Source organism: Amphiprion ocellaris, chromosome 18, assembly GCF_022539595.1.
Source record: "Amphiprion ocellaris isolate individual 3 ecotype Okinawa chromosome 18, ASM2253959v1, whole genome shotgun sequence".
NCBI classification, from domain to species: Eukaryota; Metazoa; Chordata; class Actinopteri; family Pomacentridae; genus Amphiprion; species Amphiprion ocellaris.
Genome location: NC_072783.1, coordinates 3,691,794 through 3,713,956, shown reverse-complemented (window position 1 = coordinate 3,713,956; position 22,163 = coordinate 3,691,794). Strand labels below are relative to the sequence as shown.

The 22,163-nt window shown below is 38.5% G+C and overlaps 1 protein-coding gene across 2 annotated transcripts in view; it reads left to right on the top strand.

Moving 5' to 3' along the window:
• Window positions 1-4,874: 4,874 nt before the first annotated feature.
• LOC111586470 (rho GTPase-activating protein 44-like) overlaps window positions 4,875-22,163 on the top strand; it is a 135,289-nt gene continuing 118,000 nt past the window's right edge. The window contains exon 1 of one of the 2 annotated variants that reach the window (XM_055004484.1): window positions 4,875-5,168. In XM_055004484.1, coding sequence (XP_054860459.1) covers window positions 5,116-5,168 — 53 coding nt within the window. In that variant the 5' untranslated portion in view covers window positions 4,875-5,115. The remainder of the gene's footprint in view (window positions 5,169-22,163) is intronic. The other variant, XM_055004488.1, reaches the window with a different exon arrangement.

Below are 22,163 nucleotides of genomic sequence, written 5' to 3'. Positions count from 1 at the left end.
AAACTTCTAATATTTTCTTTAAGAACATTCACAAAAAAATCAACCAAAATCCACTGAAATTCGCTGGATTTTGGTTAATTTTTTTGTGAATATTCTTAAGAAACATTTTTAACATTTCTTTTTTCCACCAAAAAATATTTAAAGATTTCCAAAAAATGTTGAAAATGTGGACATCAGAAGTTTCACTGTGAAAATATATATTTTTTTACATTTTCAAACTTTAAAATGAGTAAATTTTGACCCGCAGGATGACATGAGGGTTAAGAAACTCGAACTGAAGATTGGCTTTTATTTTGAAAATTAAACATGCCTTACACTATCTGCAAAGAAACAACTTGTGGAATCCACCTTTCTATGTGTGACTGATTATAGTGATCTACTGTCCAGCCATGAAGCCTCCTCCACCTTAAAGTGATTTATGCTTTGCCGCGTTTCATTTCAAATGCAGAATCTCTCACTCACCGCTGTATTCTTTATGATCTAGTCAACTGGACATCACTAAGAATTCATAAACAACAAAACTGGTTTATGTTCATCTATAAAGCTCTGCTGGGAAAACTCCCAGAATGCCTCATCACCCTTCTCACTTTCTCTTCTAGTAGCTACCATCTGCACCTCCATGTGGTTGCTGTTGAAAGTTCCCTGGGTTCTAACAGACTTTGTCTAAATAGCATTCTCCCATCATGCACCACGGTCATGGAAAAATCTTCAAAAACTCTTAGAGTAGAAACATTCATATCCATTAAGTGGTGGTCATTTTGTATCAAGTGTGTGTCTGTTTGAGGTCATTTTGTGTCAAGTTATGGTCATTTTGTGTATGTTTGTGGTCATTTTGTGTCAAACTCCCAGAATGCCTCAGCACTCTTCTCACTTTCTCTTCTAGTAGCTACCATCTGCACCTCCATGTGGCTGCTGTTGAAAGTTCCCCGGGTTCTAACAGACTTTATCTGAACAGTGTTCTCCCATCATGCACCATGGTCATGGAATAACCTTCAAAAAAGCTCTAAAGTAGAAACATTCACATCCATTAAGTGGTGGTCATTTTGTATCAGTTGTGTGTGTCCTTGTGTTCATTTTGTGCATGTTGAAACATTCATACCTATTAATGAGTTTAAGAATATCATAAAGAATACAGTGAAGGAGGAATGTCACTGTGTTTTTTAAGAGGTCACTGTCCTTGAACAGCAGTGGATCAGTGTTATTGTTTTGTTGTTTATTTGTGTATCATGTGTCTGTTTTATGTAACTTTTACATTTCGTATGGCTGCTACTTTGGCCAGGTCTCTCTTGTAAATGAGATCTCTAATCTCAGTAGGACTTCCTGGTTCAATAAAGGTTAATAATCATAATAAACATCAGACATAAATGCCAAATGCTTTGCCTTTGGAGCAGACTGATGAAGATGTCCAATCAGAGAATCACTAAAAAGATATTTAACTGGAGCATCGTCACCCCTCGGCTAATGAGCTAAAATCTTTATTTCATTTATTTCATTTGAACAACTCATCATTTATCTTGGATCTTAATTTTTCTTTGGATCTTGGATTTATGGTGGATCTTACCACCAACATTTTATGACATAAAGTGGAATTTTGCTTTTATTCTGACATATACAGGAGACAAATCTTCTTTTCTTTTCTATGTTATGAGCCATGTTGTGCTAGAAGAGGTTTCTACCTGCAGATCGTTTTCTTTTACGTTTGCCTCTTTCAGCCACAAGATGGCGCTGTTAGACTTCACAAACTGTCCCTTTGTCCAGCTTCACCTGGACAGACCATTAAACCTGTACAGATAATTAACAACGTCCTTATGAATATTCAAGGATACTGACATTTCCTGTTTTGTGGCCTATTAACGGGTCTATTGTGGGCTGATTATTTTTAATACGTCTGACATTTCCAAACAGTAAAGAGTCTAGATGTGACTATAAGGCCTGAGGCTTCCGTTTGAAGCAGCTGATGTCATTGACAAATTCTGTGTTCTAATTATGTACTAAAAATGTCCTCATAGCTGCAAATACAACTACATTATAGACAGTGATAAAGCTTTTATTTGATGTGTATATGCTGCTTAAAATACCAGGACTAGAGGCTTGAAGTAATCAGTTGGGATTAAAGAGTAAAAATCTAACAGGATGTTTTCATTTCCAGACATCATAAAGTTAATTTTTCTGCTACACCATACATACATGCTTTTAATCTGTAAATCACACATCCTGTTTTCTATGAGACAAAATAGTTTAGTAATGACACCCCCAAATACTGCAGGGACAAACAGAAAATGTATTTCATGCAACCTCTTGCTTTTATTTTCTTCTTTTCAATTTTGCAATCTGAGTAATTTTGCAGAGAGGAAACTTTTCTTTTCATTTCATTCATCTGACTCCTTCTTACATCCACACCTGGTACCTGCTCTTTGTAATCTGCTGATGATTGTGCAGCTCCACTGCAGCAGTCGGGGTTGAGGACCTCGTTTAAGGGTCCTTTAGCTATAAAATGCTCCGTTTTAAGTGCTGAGGAAAAAGCAAGTTGTGCTTTTTTCGCTCTCCACAATTTTATCCTGCTGGTTTGAGGATTGAAACAAGGATCTTCCACTTCTCTAAACTTTAGGCTTCAACTGCAACAAAATAAAAAAATAAACACAGATACAATCTTTCTTCTGCAAAAAATGGATGTAAATGTAATTTTAGCATTTAGTATTGCACTTCTTTAACACTATCAGCCTCCTAATGCACAGATAGAAACAAAACTCAAGCAAAATCAATGTAGAACAACCAGAGATGATGTCTTACTATTCATGAATCTCTCCTTAAACCTGGTGCCTACATTACCCACAATGCATCTTGGCCACAGGCTAATTAATCCAGGTGTGTTTTGCCAGGAGAAGCAGCAGCTAATGGAGCCTGGAGTAGACATGAGGAGCAACAATACAAGCCTGGTAAGAGAGCTCATCTTAAAAGCTTCCTCTCAAGTGACATAACATGAGGACATGCATTAAATTTGAATTTATCAAAGGTTTTATGTCATCATAAACAACTGCTAAACTGCTAGCATCAACCAGGTGGAGCCCCAGAAGTGAGGACAACTGCATAGTAATTGTTGTGGCTGACCCTGTGTCCAAATCTAAACCTAGTCTGGTTTAGTTTATATTGAGAAAAATTGGTAGATATTTGTTGTTTTGTCGAGTACTGAAGATACAGATGATACCAAATAACTAAGTATTCCCTGATAGAAGCATGGGACAGTTGCAGCAGACAACATTTACTGATAGCTGAGTGTTCAGTGTTGAAAAAACATCACATCAATATATTCAAATAGCCTAATTTATTTGACAAACCTTCCAAAATGCATAAATATTAAGATTACTATGATAAATAACTTGGAAAATTACCAAATATGTACTTTCAAGAAGCTGGTACAAGTGAATTTTTGTCGCTTTTGTTTAGAAATCATCAATTAAATTAAAAAATTTAGTTGCCAAGCCATTGCCAGGTAATTTCTAAATCAGCTGTCCAATAAATTAATTGACTTTTGTTGAAGTTCTAGGGTGCTGACTGGTTAAAGGGATCTCTAGGTGATTAATGTGGCAACACATCAGTTTACTGTAAAGCTGGAAAACTACCACAATACATACACATGTACAAGTAGATTTTGGGTATTTTGCATTATTAGAATGACTTAAATGAATAGTCAGTCATCAAATTGTGGACATTGTTTTTCCTTTCAACTGATTAATTGACAAATTGCTTTATTTGTGGAGACCAACAGTCTAAAATACACAAATACTGAACCTACCAAGACATAAAACTTGGAAAACTACCAATTCTTCACAGTTAAAAAGCTGCTACCAGTGAATTGTGGGTGGTTTTGCTTAAAAAAAAACAGAACTCAATTGAATAATCAGTGACCAAATTGTTGTCAGCTGCCTGCAATAGAACATTTGGACAACAAAACTCACATTTACAGGTGGTTTCTGGGCTTTTTTTTTTTTTACATTAATGAAAAGAATTGAAATGATTAACTAGTCAGCAAATTGTTGCAAGTTAGTTTTGTGCCAGTTGACTAATGAATTAATTAGTATTTCAGGTGTAGGATGCTTGTTGGATTCAGAGCACCATTTAAAGTTTCCTTTAACCCTCGTGTTGTCCTGCAGGTCAAATTGACCCACTTTAAAGTTTGAAAATGTGGAAAAAAATATATTTTCACAGTGAAACTTCTGATGTCCACATTTTCAACATTTCTGAGAAATCTTTGAACTATTTTTTGGTGGAAAAAAAATGTTAAAAATGTTTCTTAAGAACATTGACAAAAAAATCAACCAAAATCCAGCGAAATTCGCTGGATTTTAGTAGATTTTTTTGTGAATGTTCTCAAAGAAAATATTATTAGTTTTACTGATATATATGGAATCACTTTAGATATTTTTAGGATTTTTTTGGAAGATTTTTATTCATTTTTTGAAAATATTTACAAGAATTTTCTTGACAAATTTGTGGGATTTTTTTTTTCAAATAAAACTTTTAAGGGACACTTTTAAGGAATTATTGGAATTTTTTTCCTGAAGGTTTTGCAAATTTTCAGAAATTTGTGGAATTTTTTTGCTGAATTTTTGGATTTTTTTCCGACAAGGAAACAATATTTTTTGGTGCCCGTAAATGAAGACAACAGGAGGGTTAAAATGAGTTTTATTAACACGGATGCTTAAATCTGTCATTAATATTTAAATGTATGTAGGCGGTGTTCTGGACATTTCTGGGATTTAAATCATGGGCCAAATGTGGAGGTTTAGTTTGGATGAGTGGCTCTGTGGCGCAGGACTCTGAGTGAACTCCATTTCCCATGATGCACCGGCAGGGCACGTCGAGCTGTCAGTGCAGAGAGAGAGAGAGAGAAACTGGTCCAGCATCTCCAGAGCGGCGGAGCGAAGCGATGACAGAGACACAAAGTCCTCATCAGCAAAATGAGCAGGAATTAAGCCGCCGTGCGTCCGCGTTTCACCGCCGAGTGGATGTTTAAAAGAACCCGAAGCTGCTCGGCGCGGAGATTCGACTTTTATCCCACCAATGAGATATGTGGAGTGGCTCTAGCGCTCGGTGGTAACGCAGAAAACACGCAAGATGAAGAAGCAGTTCAACCGAATGAGACAGCTCGCCAACCAAACAGTGGGCAGGTAAGAGCGCGCCGTGCGTAATTTGGATCAGAGCAGGAATCTGTGTGTGTGTGCGCGCGTGCGTGCGTGCGTGTGTGAGAACGTGAATGCACGGTTTCCAGCATAACCAGTGGGGCTGCTGCTGCTCAGCTGGAGCATTAACTGTCAGTGTAGGTCACAGCAGCGGCGGTGGACGCAGTGTGATTGATTGAGCCCAGCAGGGAGGAGCGCACACGGATGAGGAGGGAGCCGACGTGGTACCCGGGGAGCCGCTGCCGCTGACCAATCACAGGGACGCAGAGGGCGGCCTCCGAGCGCCCTGCTGCTGGGGGAGGCAGGCTGGGAGGATGCTGGGGATGTCTTCTTATTCACAGGATTCATAGGTGGTCAGTAGCTGTTGTTGGTATAAATGGATGTGAGGCGTTCAAAGACCACCTTTACACTGCATGAGCTCTTTAAGGAACCAGGCCGTATTGGCTCCTGCTCAGTGGGTGCTACTTTCTGGAAGTACATAAAGTTTTAGGGTGGGGTTTACTTTAAGTCCATGCTAAAGCTAAGCTAACAGTGGTGATTGGTAGCTGAATGTGTGAGATGTTGGCTTTTGGTATAAATGGTGATAAATGGTGGATGTGGGACGTTCAAAGACCATCTTTACGCTGCAGGAACACTTTAAGGAACCAGGCCTTATAGGTTCCTGCTCAGTGGGTTCCACTTTCTGGAAGTACATAAAGTTCTAGGGTGGAGTTTGCAGCCATTTCAGTGATGACAAAACCCAAATTTCTTGTCTTATTACTTGAAATGCATGCTAAAGCTAAGCTAACAGTGGTGATTGGTAGCTGAATGTGTGAGATGTTGGCTTTTGGTATAAATGGTGATAAATGGTGGATGTGGGGCATTGAAAGACCACCTATACACTGCATGAACTCTTTAAAGAACCAGGCCCTAAAGGTTCCTGCTCAGTGAGTGCTACTTTCAGGAAGGACAGAAAGTTTTAGGGTGGGGTTTGCAGTCGTTTCTAGTGATGATGAAGCCCAAATCGCTTGTCTTTTTACTTTAAGTACATGCTAAAACTAAGCTGTTTCAGAAATAACATATAGACATGATCAATATTGTTATCTCAGTTTAGTCTTTTGTTATGTTTTCAAGTTGCCCTACAAAGTACATACTGTTTCATGTGTTTATCTCGTCATAATATTGCGCCTTAAGCTTTGACAAATACAATCTGTTGTGCAGAATACATCTGAGGCTGCATACTTTTTCTTTGTACTCTAATTGCAGCTGCACTAATAAAATACATACCAGTTCAGCTGGTATGGATACTACTGGGACATAATACTTTGTCATATTAATGCGCCTTAAACTTTGCACTTTGTCTGCAATGCAAAATGAACCGTCATCTGTCTGCTTGTTTATGTTCATGCTTGACATATGTGACATGACCGTGCAGAGGATTATGGGTCAGAATGTCCAGGAAAGCAGGTTGAGTCTCATACTGCGGAATCTGATCTTATGTAGTAAGACATCCGGGTATTTTTGGGCATATTGCATTTGCTGTATTATGTATTGGATCATACTGTGTCTTTTTCTAGCTTAGTATATCGGATAGTAGTATAGATATTGGAACACAGCCTTTGTGCTTTTGGCGGCTTAAGCTTGGATCCATACTACTGTACTGTATAAGGTGCCAGAAAAAGACTTAAAAAGATTTAGTAAATACCAGAACAGTACACAGTTTCCAAGTTTCCAAGCAGCACACTTTTCTGGACATTGTGACCCACAATCCTCTGCACACTTACGTACGTCACAGTATAAACAAGCTTAAGTTGCACGAGACACTATGACGTATGTGATCCTATCAAACACTGAAATCATGTAGTGTGAAGTCAGCAGAACAGAACCTCTACGTCGTCTTACCCATCAGCGATGCAGTACAATGGCTGCTGCTTTATGATACATCAGCTGACTTATTTGCTTAATCTTGTCCAGGCAGTGCAAAAACAGACAACAAAGGGCTGCAGGAGCCACTAGTTCCTTTTAAAGTTCATAAAACTTAGACCTTTGAGCTTAGATTTCCAGGAACTAATGGTGGAAATGTGGCTAAACGTGGTACTCGTATTATTTCGAGGCAAAAAGTTACCTGAAAATAGAGTTCACTTGTATGAATCTGGTAATAGGTTTATTATCTGGACATGAATCTCAGAATTATTGTTAATTTCAAAGCACCGTTGTTAATAGTTTTATCTTCTTATCAGCCTTCGTAACTAGAGTGAGATGGAAATATTGATTGTGCTCGAATGTTTGCACATTAAATATGAATCTGGAGCAAGGAAACAGTTAGCTTAGCATAAAGACTGAACACACAAACGACAACAGCGGTCTAAATTTATCCAAAGCTAACAAGAGAAACAAAACGGATTCTCACAAATTCAGGATTGTAATTAATAGTTTTATACTAAGCCGATCTGTCTCCTGGTTTTACCCTCAAGTTGACGCATGAATGTGTCAATCTTTACTTCTTCCTCTTGGGAGCAAAGTTAACATCCATACTTCTCAAAACACTATGCTATTCCTTTAAGTTTGTAGAATTCATACATTTGCATTGATTCAGGGCTGCTATTAAATTAAGCTTTGGGTCCATGATGACACCAGATTAGTGTTGAGTCACAATAACTGATGAAGATTTCATGCTGTTTATGAGGATACAGAGGCTCATGTTTTTATTGCTTTTATATTCTCTTTGTGAGGTGAATTCCAACATTCTGCTTTATTGTTTTGCATTTTTCACTGTCTGTAGTTACATGGCTAAGGAAAGGGCAGGCATCCTTAGTGATATATCCCAACCTGTCTATAATGAATATGACTTGTTTCTATCAGAACAAAGCATTATCTGCCCAGACATTCTTCATATCCTCCAGTATAGTTCTTTGAAACAACTCCAGGTGATATGTGTGTCACTCTTAATTAGTTGTCTTGACTTTTGCTGGTGTTTTTGTGGAGCACTGTGTTGCTAAATGTCTGTTATTGCCATGTTTTTCCGTTATGGTTGAATTTATTTGACTGTGACCACAAAGAATTGCTACTGGGAGATGAAACTTACTTATTATAGGTGATTTTTTAAAAAAAACAAATTTATTTTTGCATAAATTGTCCTAACAAAGCACATAAATGTTAAATAAAAGAGGACCGAGGATTGAGCCCTGGGGAACTCCAATAAATTATTGTATTTCCAATAACAATGGGTCACTCAGGTAATAACATATGGCGGAAAAGTTTGTATACGACCATAACGCATGCATATATTGATGTCTCTTCTCTGCTGGCACACGTGAATTGCACAACAGTGATGGATTTTGTGTATTTTGCTGTGGCTACTGATTGATTTTGTATATATTTTTGATGCAGTGGTTCAGAATGTGAGAAATCACATGATGGCATCTAGGTCCTTTTGGGCTCACAGTTCTAATTTTTGGGTCCTTTTAGGATCTTTCACCCCCTTCATCTCTGTACCTGATCATTGGGAAATCACTGGATAAATTCCCTTTTGTCAAAATGACTGTTGCTGTTTGATGTCAAGCTTTAGAAAAGCCTTTATTAATCTCCAAAGTTCAAGTTCTGTTTGGTGCGTCACGTACTGCACCATTGAAAGACAGTGACATGTCACGGATGTTGACTGTAGAAGTGATTAATCCTCAGTAAATCCCGACTGCACGAGGGTGCATCAGATATTATGCAAATATAAAAATATTTTAGATTAACATGCTTAGGTTTATGTGATTTGTTTGTTATTCGAGCGTCTGTTTTTCCTGCGAGGCTTGATGCTGCAGATAAATCTAGAGTTTATTAATCTCTCAGTGGGGACCTGAGGCTTGGTGAGTTATCTAAAAGCAAATGACCCATTTTGGCTCCCATACTTTGGAAACTCAAGCTCAACATACCTCTTCTTTATCATGAAGTGAAGTGCTATTTGAAACCTGTTTTGCGCTTGTCTGTTTTCTGTCAGGTCAGTGGTTCTGCAGTTTTTTCGGACCTTTAGGATGCAGGAAGGAATCAGAGTTGAGTTCCAGTTGAGGAGTTGTAGCTGCAGCTAAGCTCTCAATAGCTGTTGTGAAGTCTTTGTGTCTTTCTATTTGTCAGCCCCACCCTCCACTTGTAACTGAACGTCAATGTCATATGTCAACACTGCACCCTTGGCAATTTGGATCAAGTTTTGTTTAACCCTTTGAAATTGTTGCATAACCTAAAAAATGAGTCATTGTCATATTTGCACCCGTTTAATCAGACCACAGGCTGATTTGTAACCTATCACTGGCGCTGCTCCAGGTTTATTATAAAGCACAGCGCTGTGCATTGCTGAGGTGATATAAATACACTGAAACCTGTTTGTTTTTCTTGTCTGATGGCAGTAACTGACGACGTTGGCACACTGAGACAATTTTGTGACAAGTGAAAGTACTGTGCAAAAGTTAGAGTCATAAAGAACCATCTTCACTCATAAGATGAACGAGTCCAGCAGCAATTGGTCAAGAAAGTCCTGATTTCAACTTCACGGAGTCAGTTTGGGATTACATGAAAATATAGAGATAGACTAAAGCCAGGTCCAAAACTGGTCTACAACAATGTCCAGACCAAATTCAAAACCAGCCCCATATCAAGCTCAAAAATTACTCCAAAGAAATTCTAAAACCAAATCTACAACCACTCCAAACCAGCCCAACACATAGTCCAAAACCAGTCTACAACTTATTCCAAAGCAAGTTTAATACTACTCTAAAACTAAGACCAAAACCAGTTAAAAACTGAGTCCAGAGCAAATCTGAAACCAAGTCTAAATCCAGGCCCAAACTGATTATAAAACCAAGTCTAAAACCATGTTCAACACCCATCCAAAACCCGTCTTAAAACCAGTCCAAAACCAGATCCAAACCAAGTGCGACACCGGCTTGGCCAAAACCAAAGCCCTGGTCTCTATGGCATGAAAACCAAAACCAATCTGGAACTTTACAAAAAAAAAAAAAAAATTATTGAACCTTTATTTATACCGGTAATCTCATTGAGACAGTGGGTCTCATTCTCAAGAGAGACTTATCCAAAACCAAATCCAACACCAGTCAAAATCAGAGTCCAAACAAAAGCCAAAATCTGTCTAAAACCAATTTCAAACTAAAATCCAGAACCAGTTTAAAATCAAACCCAAATCAAGTCCAAAGCTAGTCTAAAACCAAGTCCAAACCCAAGTAGTCCCAAGTCCCAAGCCAGTCTGAAACGGAATCCAAACAAAATTCCAGAACCAATCTAAAATCAAGTCCAAACCAACCCTCTAAAACTGGTCCAAAATAGCCCAAACCCAGATCTCAACTCACTCCAAAATCAATCTAAATCCAGTCCCAAACTAGTCAGAACTTTGGTCCAAAACACAGTCTTGGGTTACCTGAAAAAACAAAAAACACAGAAACATATTAAATATTCAGAAGAACACTGTGACATGTTCTACAAGATGCTGAACAACTGGCCTGATAAGAACCCTGAAAAAACATGTTCAAATGTACCCAAGAGAATCGCTGCTGTTTTAAAGGTTTGTCAGCATCTTTACTTTACTTTTAGTGGCTCAAACTTCTGCCCAGCGTCGTATCTTGTTCCTTCCTTCCTTCAGCCACACACAGACTGCTGATACAAATCAATGAAAAAGGTATTACTGCGGCTAAATGCTCGGCACAGTGAGTTTGGCAGACGTGCCAGAAATCCCTGGAGGACGTTTTCCCATTACAAAAAAAAATTTCCTGGAATCGTGCCTCGCTGGAGCTCGAAGGGACAAAAGCTCTAATGCACTTCAACAGATAAAACCAACCAATTATTTGTAAGTATACAAACATGAAGATGTGCGTTTTAGTGGTCGGCCAGGTGCTTGTTTATTTCCCCTCATCTGCCTAAGAGCTGAGCTGCAGAGCCCAGCGAGGCGGAACATCCTGGTAATGAGTTCTAACCTGTATCATAAGAAGCAGAGCAGGAGGAGCAATTAGTCATATTTAGAGGGTGGAAGCTCCGACACCATGCCTGGCGGCTGGACACTCAGGTAATTGGAGGTATTTTCTCCGTGACCTTGGCAGCCGGCGTGGTCTGTGAGTTGAAGGTTGCAGACGTCGGCTAATAACGACCTTTGATTTAAGCATAATAAACTACACACACCAAATGTTGTTCGCAAAGATTCCAGATGAATAAGAATTATTGGTGCACCATTAACGCGCCTTAAAGTCACAATTTAAATGTTTTCGTACCTGTAAAGTTGCATGGAGCAGATTTGAAGACAACATAAAGAGGCTAAATTAAGTGTTGGGATGCCAGCTATTAGCTTCCAACATTCACTAGTAGTGCTTCAAAATTCAGTTCACCATCCACAACCTTCCTCACTGATTTCAGTTCTGTTTGTTCCAGTCTTATTTTCACTCCAATCTGGCACAAAGCCCCCATTTAAAACCATTAAATGAACAAGATGTAACAGGTTCATTAATTATCTTCTGGATTTGTTTGTAACAGACCAACTGAACAGACTGATGTGAAAACGGTCTGTTGTCGTCTTGATCTTTTTATCTAACTGTAACACATTACAGAAAACTGACCCTGGATCTGAGATAAACGATCAAAGCACATTTCTGCTGCGCTCCTGTTGCTGCTGATGCTGCTTTCCAGCCTCTTTGCGCCTCTATTTCACAGCTCTTGTTTGTTTGTGTGTCATCGTATGACAGAAGACAACTGTTTGCATTCATTCAGTGCCTCCTACAGTGAGGGGATCTGGGCGTTTGTTGCCGTGGTTTGGATCCACTCGTCCCCTTAAAGGGAAATGTCACTGCAAATCAATACAAAGTTGATCTGAGTGATCACCTTCATCCTATGTTGAATCAAAGGGAGTTTTCTCTTCCAGAAGCTCATTCATTTGCGTAATTTAATTCAAAAACTTGTCTTTTTGCAGCAGCGGCACTGTAGGAAAGATTTCCAGTTTGAAAGAGGTAAAGGTCACCAAGAAAATCAGTGTTTGTCGCCTTTAGGTTTAATTATTGCTCATTTACCTTTGGTTTTCACTCGCTGTTGAGTTAGGTTTGAGCAAATATCACCCTTTAATTGACACTTTCACAACTGTACCTACATATTAGAAGCTTCATTAACTTCAGGCAGCAAAATTACTCGGAAAGGTTTCAGAAAGTATCACATTTGTGGTAAAAATACGACCTTTTCGCAGCATGTTTGACTAATCCTGCATCATCTAACATGTGACTGGTTGGCTGAAAAGGAACAACAGTAAAGTAATGCAATAAATGGCAAAGATATATTGATTTGAAACATATTTGGGATACATCACACACAAATCAGGCAGAAAATGCTTAAAAACATAACTGAGAATGCAGTTTAGGTGTATGAGAAAGTAAGTTTTGGGAGACAGGGTTGCAATCTTCCCATCCATAAGGCATGAAAGGTCAATAAATCCATGTAAAAATGTAATTTATCATGTGCTATGGCCTTCTCTGTCAGCAGAGCTCAACTGAACACCTGTGAAAATTTTTGGCTTTAGATGGAACATAAGGGAAAATCTTTCCAATAGAGTTCGAGAGACATGAAGAATCAATGCAAACAAGCATTGATACTGTCCTGAAGACACTTTATGTTGGTTTTCCTTTAATTTGTCACCCATCTGTGCCATTTATTGAGTAGATGGGATGTAATTTTCCACCCTAGTAACCCAGAAAATGGAGAAGAAGCTTCAAATATGTTGTGAAATTGTTGCATTTCAACCCAAATCATGATACTTAACTAAACCTAAACCAACAATGAATAAAAACTGAACTTAAATCTGAGAATAATGGTCCAACATGTGATCCAAACTCCAGTCTCCTGGGTGAACATCTTGTCGCTGACTCGAAGCGTTTCCTGCAACATCACAGTCTTACATTCTGGGAGAAAATACATTTCTTTCAAAATGTAAATGAGGATGCAGTTTAGCTGTACGGGAACATCATTTCTGTGAGGCCGGCTCACAGATTTATCATACACATTGGAAACTCGGTTCTGATTGTCTGGGTCTGAATGTGTGATGTACTCTAAAATATGGTAATCCCGCAGCATTTGCACGATTATTTAATTTTCTGGGGCTTTTACAGTGCAGCTTAGAGCCACAGAAACGACCGAGATGCTCCCACCATGTGGTTCTCATTCACTTCTAACGCTTGCTGATCGTCCCTCTGCAGACTTAATTTACAAAACGCTGAGCTTCTCACAGGCTTACCTAATGTCTACCAGCATGTTCACATTCCAAATATTGAAATATATTTTAAATTTATTTAGTGATACTTATTCGACTCATATTTTTGCTTCAGGGGTTTTGATTTGAAATTGAATACAGGTTAAAGGTTGGCAATGTGCGCATGGGTGTTAACAATACTGGAAGAAATGTGACTCTACATTATATAGACAACTTTTACATTTTAAATCTTCTACACAGCCTGCAGTTCAGCCCAGTTCAACTGAATAATCCCCCTAATTTTTTCATGCATGTTGGTTGCAGCTGAGTCACTAATAGCTTCTAATTTGTACCAAAGAATGCAAATTTTTTGTATTTCACAGAATCTGATTGGCATAAATGGTTGATTTTGGCATGTTTTAAAAATGTGACATGGAGAATAAAGGGATTTTAGTTGCATGTCAGTTTTTTGCTTAGATTCAGTTAATTTTCTGAAACCCAAAGTCACACAAGAAGTTTAAGGAATGTCAGAAAGGTGAAAATCCCAAGATTCTTTGTATTTTTTACAGTTTCTTTCTCTGCTAAATGATGCATTTTTTATCATTCTTAAAAAAACAATGTATTTTTCAAACCTACCAATGGGTTCAAAGTATTTAAAAATGTACAAATTGCAAATAATTAACACATAAAATAAATAAAACTAACTTGGAATGAACATGTACAGCATTTTTCAAAGTGCCCACAGGTGTTACTAATACTGGGAAAAATGTGACTCTGCTTTATATAAACAACTTTTACATTTTAAATCTTCTACACAGCCTGCAGTTCAGCCCAGTTCAGCTGAAAAATCCCCCAAATTTTTTCATGTGTCTCTTAGTCGCAGCTGAGTCACTAATAGCTTTTAAGCTGCACCAAAGAGTGCAAAATTTTTTATCTTTTACAGAATGTGGTTAGCATAAATGGTTGATTTTTGGCAATTTTTTAAATGTGACATAGAGAATAAAGGGATTTAATTACATCTCACTATTTTGTGCTTAAATTGGGTTAATTTCCTGAAACCAAAAGTCACACAAGAAGATCAAGGAATATCAGAAAGGTGAAAATCCCTGATTATTTCTATTTTTACAGTTTCTTGCTCTGCTAAATGATGCAGTTTTCATCATTCTTAAAAAACAATGTATTTTTCAAACCCACCAATTGGTTTAGAGCATTTAAAGATGTAAAAATTACAAATAAATTGCGAAAATAAAAAGAAAACTTACTGGAACAATGTTGGCTCTGCGTACTACAGAGATATTTTGCTATTTACGATGTCCATTTTTCTGTTTTAACACAGCCTGCAGTTCAACCCAGTTTTGTCGAATGGTCTTTGAATTTTCATCACATTACTGTTTATTCCAGCTGAGTCAGTCATAAATCCTCAGTTGTGGCGAGAACCGCAGAATTTTTAATATAATCTTCTTAGTGAAAGTGGTTTATTTTTGGCTTTTTTTCCACCAAAAAAAGAGATATGCAGCATAAAGTGATTTTTCTGAATATATTTTAGGAAATCACAGTGCATTTATTCAACTCATGTTCTTTTTGCTTCAGGGGTTTTAATTTGAAATGGAATACAGTTAAAAGCTGGGAATATGCACACGGTTTGTCGGTTTTCTCTGCTCTTTCTTCGCCATCCGAGTGACATTTGCAGCTTCTAAAACGTCCATCTGTCTTGGGCGGGGAGGAAAGGGCCACATGGGCGTCCTCAGACTAATGAAGCGTCTCCCTGCAGGACGGCATCGCTGCATCGCTCCACTTCAGGATATAGGTCAAGAGAGGTTCAGACGCAGTTAAATTCATCTCTAAAACAGTCGGCCTGCACCATTAATCCGCCGTAATGCTGCGTAAACTGAGCGACTGAATGAAAATGTGTAACTCTGTGTGAGGTTATGGCAGGAAGGGGACAGGCTTAATCCTCTTTCAGGCTCCGTCACTTCATCTTCTTCTTCTGCAGAGTATTTTTAACTCATCTCATTCACATTTTTGTGTGTGTGTGTGAGATAAACGAATGGTTATTTGACTTGTGGGTTTTTGTGGACATCTCTAGAAATCAGAAAATAGAGTTGGTTCTGGCTGAAGAATGTTGCCGCGACATAAGACCGAAATCAGAGAAAATCTATTAAAGAGATGCTGGAAAATGCATTTGTAATCTCCATCAACAGGCGGAGAAATAGTTTCTCTTTGTCGTTGTGTAATATTCAGGCTGCAGGTGACAGGACCTCAGAAATTGTTGTTTGCATTTGTTCCATTTTACTTGTAGAACCATTACCTCCTGTCAGTCTCCCGGCTTCGGTGATTGAATGGAGCACAGGAAATAAATTGCACTGCAAAAAAAACCAAAAACAGACAGGCGTGCTCTTAATGGCGTCATTATTTTTGCTTACACATTTCATGCATTATTGTTTATTCTGAGCTGCAGGAGCAAACTTTCTTTTAGATGGATCGACCTGTGACTTTCTGCTGCTGGTTTGTGTTGTTCCTCTTGGCTGCTCTTTGATGAAACCTGTGGACGTAGTGATGTGACCCACTATGCTTGTTAGGTTTTACCCAGCAGCAGGAGGCAGGAAGGCAGGAGGCAGGAAGGCAGGAGGCATGTGGGCAGACCTCTGCTGCTGTATGTGGCACAGTTTAACCATCCGAACGAAAAGCTGAACAGTTTGAGGCTGAGATTCTTGGAAAAAGTGCATTTACAGTAAATGTTGTCCTCAAATAATCACATTTTAGACCTTCAGCGTGAATCCAAATGTCCACAAATGGGTCGATATATAATTGAGGGACTTTTGAAGGCAATGGGATATATCTATAAATTTTTATTAAAAGTAAAAAAAAAAAAAGATTATGTTCATTATGATCATGTCTTTACAAATTCCATAATTGTTTATTATGAAAGCAATCATTTCTTAATAAAAAATGACTGGATGTCACTAAAATGTCAACTAAATAACTGTCTGAATTTAATAACAACCACCTTCTAATTACCTAAACAATAATAAAATGAGTTTATTCAGAAATAGTTTTGTGTTCTTTTTATTAAGTTGAGATAATCATGACAGATGTTCCTTTTTTGACAATATATCAAATAACAAATTGTATCTGTGTCCGAGAAATCACTTTCAACTAAGTTCCCCGTTACAAAAACACCTCTCCAGGAAGTGTGTTAATTCCAGATCACATGACCTGCTCCACATGATGTCACTTCCTCCTGAAGAAAAGACTGGCCAGACTCCAAGGCTTTCTGAGTTATTTAATATAAAGTAGTCAACAGGTTTACTACAATATCTTTAGAAATAACTTTACATTTCAGTTTTTCTCAGTTGCATATATAATATTTAGACTAATCTTTCTGTAAAAATGCCATGCGGTGTTTGGTTGATTTTAGGCCTGAAAACAGCACAAATGTCAACTACGATACAAAAAGTCCCACAATTATATATTGAACCAAATGTACAAATCAGTAGTTTTATAGTAATAGTGACTGTGTGAAGTGAGAAATCCACAGAGATTTATGACTTTTGCAGCTTCACAGACTGTTTTAGTGTCTTTGTTTTAAATTTATTTTTTTTGGTCATTTTTGGCTTAATTTGACAGTTAGTGAAGAAGCAGACAGGAAAATAGGGAGAAGAATGAGTGGGAAGACCTGCAGCAAAAGGCCGTGAGCTGGAATCAAACCCAGGTTTTTTTAGTGTCTTTAAGCTCATTATGTTGGTTCATGCTGTTTTCAGTTGAAGCTAGTGGCTTTTTTTTTTTTTTTTTTTTTTTTTTTTTTTTTAAGCACAAAAAGCTGCAGCAAAACATTAAACAGACACAGTTCATGCTGGCAGACACAGGCAGGGCAAGTCAAATAGAATAGAATTATACTTTATTAAACCTTTACAGGAAATTTCCTGGAACAGCAGCATGTTAAGTACATGCTAACATGCTAACCGCGTGTTAAATCCATGCAGGCAATTCAGTGCTTTTTATGGTGCATGAAAATGTTTAAAAAGTAATGAAGGATGAGACAAAACAATAAAATAATGAAACATTTAACCACCCTCTTAGGTGAAAATCCATTTTTTCACCATGTTGACATGTCTATATGGCATTTTTAATATGTTAGAAGATACATATAGTTTCATATTAAAACGTAAAAACACAACATTGTCAGTTTGCAGGGTGGAGCTTTGTGCATCGTTATTGTTCTTCAGAACCAGTTTTATCTTCAAATATGTGTGGCTGATTTTCTCCAGTGTTCCAACTTGTCATTGTGAGCTGGTGTGCTCAAGCTGCAGTAAATATGTAGGAAATTGTTGTAACTAGAGACCTGCACTTCATAGATCTTCCCATTCTACAGGAATCAACAACGTAGAGTTAATATCTAAGCAATTATAAGGTAGAAAGGGATTATTTTCATGGAGGAAATGTGTCATTTTGGTACAGAGAGATGAGTTTTGGGAGGTAAAATCAACAACTAGAGAGGGATTTCAAGGTTAAACTAAATAAGAGTAGAAACAACTTTAGTAAAAACAAACAAGGTGACATCTTAATTAAAAGCCGTTGAACTTAGTGGAGCGTTTGGCGACTAAAGAACGAGATATTTCCCTCATGAGTTTGTGAAAACTAGAAACAGACCTGAATACATAATAATGTTTTTCGTTTTTAAACATAAGATGTACGACTACAAGCTTAGTGTCCTGAAGTTATTGATCCAAAACTGTATTGATCTCAGCATTAAAGTTCAAATCATTAAGATAAAGGATTGATGCTACGTCCATGTTAACACTTTTAAATTATAAAATGTTGTTTTTTCCAGCCGAGTGCTTCAGAAATAACCTCCATCTAAACCGACACGCTTAGAAATGGAGGACAAATGATCACTTCTGTGCGCTGGGCATCCATGTGACAACAGTCTCCATACTTCCTCGTCTACAAGGCAGAGTTTCTGAAAATTGTAAGGATTTAAAGCTGCATTTGCAAGTGAAAGAAAGACCAAAATGTATAGAAAAAGCTACATTAAATAAAAAAATATTGTTCATGCTGCCCATAGTAGGATTATTTTCTCTCCAGCAGCTGTTAAATGTATACTGTTGTGTTTTTGCCTGTGTGGAATTCAAGAGTTCATTAGAAACAGACCAGTTGCTGTTAAATTGTGTTTGTATCTAAGCTGGCCACATTTGACGTCTGTTTACTTGCTGTTTACCTCAGATGTGTCCAAATCAACCCAAATTCTAACTTAAACTGCAATGACTTTGGCAATTTGTGCAGAATTTGGGCAGACTGGCATTTTATTTTCACTTAATTATACACATGAACCCTCAGAAGATGAGCTCTGTGCACAATCTGCCGATTCACTGCATCAGTAAACTTTAAAACTCAGAACTTCCTACTAACTCTTTGGGTTTCTAATGTTATTCCTTCTCTGTAACATCCTTATTGTAATCAGTGGTAAACTTCCAAGCAGTCTGGTGGAGCTCTTTAGACCTGTTGCTGACTTATTAATTGTGCATTTTTTTCCCCAGTCTGCAGGTAAACGCAGACATTTCAGTGCTAAATTCCACCTTTTAGTCGCTGTTAGTGGTCCTTTTTACAGCATCATTGGTTGTTTGGTGCGAATAAAGAGCTCCTGCTTCATATGTTCGCATCAGAAATGTCTCCACAGAAACGTGAACATAAATTTTACTGATGTGTTTTCTTTCCCCTCTTCGAGTGCCAGATCATTCATTTGAAGGATAATGAACCCATTTGTCAGACATGGAGCTGTATGTGTGAGTGCTAATTCCAGCAGCTTCCTCTGGATTTGATAATTGATTGCCCCTTCAGTTTGAACATAATTAGGTATTCAGGCCGCTCGGCAGAGCTGAATACAGTGGAAATCTGCCATCCGGAGGGCAAAAAGGAAATAATTAAGGTTAGTGCTGATGGTTGGACCGGGCTGCCATGAGCTGAAAGGTTAAAGAAGAGGTGGCGGTAAGAGGACCTGACATGGATGACATTATGTTTACAGCGTGAAGCTCCGTGGAGGTGTTGAGTTGCAGCAGGTCGGAGAGATGCTTCACTGATGTGTGTGTTTGGATGTAAATGTCAGGCTGCAGGTGTGTGTGTGTGTGTGAGCTTATTTACCTGTCTGAGTCTTCCTCGTTAATCATGATGAAAGTCTGCTAATGAGGAATTCCTGCACGCAGTCGGAAACCGAACCTCTCTGCTGTCTTCACTGTCGTTATGAGCGTTTGAGAGACGCTAGCAGCTCGTCAGAAGAGAGAACACTGGTTAATATTTTGGAAAATGTACGAGGTCCTCGGTTTACGACGCCCTCGACCTACAGCGTTTAGTCGTTATGTCGGAACTGGTTACATGGAACTAGTTGACGAGCAGAGCGGATGAATACGTCGTCACGGCGCTATCAGACAGCTTTGTTTCCATTCTCTGGTTGTACTCCACCTTGGATTGTGCTACATTCACTAACTTTTTATCCTTCATTATGGCTCCCAGTGTAAGTCAGACTCTTCTGATGCTTGGAAGAAAAGGAAAGCGTCTCCATGGAAGTGAAATTAGATAGAATAAAACGCTGGGAACAGGAAGAAACACCGACCAACATGGGTCCAGTTGTAAAAACAGGTCAACATATTGTAGTGACCCTCTGTGATGAATGAGTGAGACTTTATCTGGTTCTCTGCTGGTTTATTGAACCTTCACACAGGCTACTGTGGACCGTAGCCAACGCCAGAATAACTAGAAAAACCCCATAACTTAGCTCCAGAATTAGCTGCCGTTCCCAGCTCTCTCTACTGCTGACTCTCAGCCAATCAGAGGTGAGCTAACTAAACATGGCACGTTCACTGACATTAGGGAAATCTGGAACTGAACAATAAACATTGAAACCTCAACATCAACAACAATATCAGTCCGTTACAATATTCTGTTATCTTCTAGTAAAATGATTCATACATACATGAAAGTCGTTGGTATTCATGATTTTTATGAAGAACTGATTGATATCGTGATGCATCGAACAGCTTTGTTTACATTTTCATCGGAGTTCCGACTTATGATGAAAATCGACTTGCATTGATCCCTATGAACAGAACTCTGACTTAAGTCGAATACCCCCTGTACATGTTTTTATATTAAGTTCAACTTGTACACAATAGAGCTGCATGATTAATCAGTTAATTGCCAACTATCTTTATCATTTAGTATTAAAGTCATTTTTATGAAAAAAAACATCAAAATTCTCTGAGTTCAGCCTCATAAATTTGCATATTTATTTGATTTATTTCTTCCACATTGACAGTAAACTGAAAGTCTTGGTTTGTGGATATAAGACATTTGAGGCTTTGCACAGCCACGACTAGAAAGAGCTCAGACATGTCTTTGGTGCAGTATGATGAAATTATATTGATTAATTTCAAAAAAAAGAAGAAAAAACAAGAATTGAAATTACTTCATCCACCCACAGGTGTTACCAATACTAGAACAAATGTTGGCTCTATATTTTATAGACATTTCACTATTTTTATTTCTAATTTATGTTGCCATACTTGTCTCCTGTCCGCTATGTGTAAACACAGCCTGCGGTTCAACACAGTTTTGCCAAAAGTCCTTGAATTTTTGTGACAAGACTGCTATTTTCCAGCAGTCAGTCATACCTCCTCAGTTGTGTCGAGAACTGCAGATTTTTTATTTTTTTTTTAAACAGCATCTTCTTTATGCCAGCTGGTCATTTTTGGCAAATTTTTAAATGAGACATGTGGAATAGAGGGATTTTGCTGAACTGTCATGATTTCAAGCTTAGATTTGGACCCAAAAATCACACATGATGAGTTCAATAGCTGTCAAGTAGATAAAAATCTAACATTTTTTTTCCAAGTTTTTACAGTTTCTTGTTTTCATAAATGATGTAACAAACCAGTCAGTATTTTTTTTTGGGTTCAGAGGGTTTAAGCCTTTATTGGACGATACCAGTGATCGTGGTGCATCTGTAAAACCAGTCAGCTTGGATCAATATGGATCCTTCATGTCAGTAATCTGCTTTCAGAAACATTTCCACCTCTGCTGGTCTTTTTTCTTTGCCCGTCTCTCCTCACCAGGTTATTTTCCCTCTGCCTTCCTCTCACATCTCCTTCAGTCTTCGCCGTCCTCTCGGTTTGACGTCCTCCGCCACAAACTTTACCTTCCTGAAAGACCAGCACCTTCTGAGCTGCTTTGACAGCTCTGCCCTGGAGGTAATTAGCACAGAGAGAGGAGATGATACCACGGGCCTTCTGACAAAAATAACCCCTGCCGACGCGACGACTGCGACTTGTGGTTAGATATTCACCTCAAAATCAGAAAGCTGAATCACGCCCTGGATTCATTCACCTGGATTCTGATGAAAATGTGTGGATTTTTTGGGTTAAAACCGAAGCATTCTGTGGTTCTCTCCATCCGTCCTCTGAGACTTGAGGCTTTTGGGTGAAACTGACGGAGCTGCTAAGGGAGACGTCATCGGCAGTGGAGCGTTATTGAAGTCGCTGGAGTGTGCTGATGGAGACGCTGCTTCGGGTTCGACGCCGAGGAGCCGACAAACAGATGCTCGGCTCAGTGTGGCATTTAGAAAACGCTCCTTCTTCTTCACAAGTCAGGATGCTGCTCAGCTTTAAATACTGAAGCATCTTTTCACCGAGGTCCCGCTGAGAACAACTGGTTTTCCATTAAATAACCGAGAGGCTGCAGACTGTACGAGGCTCCAGATGAACCCGATGACACCGCTGATGTAATCTCTATTCATAGCG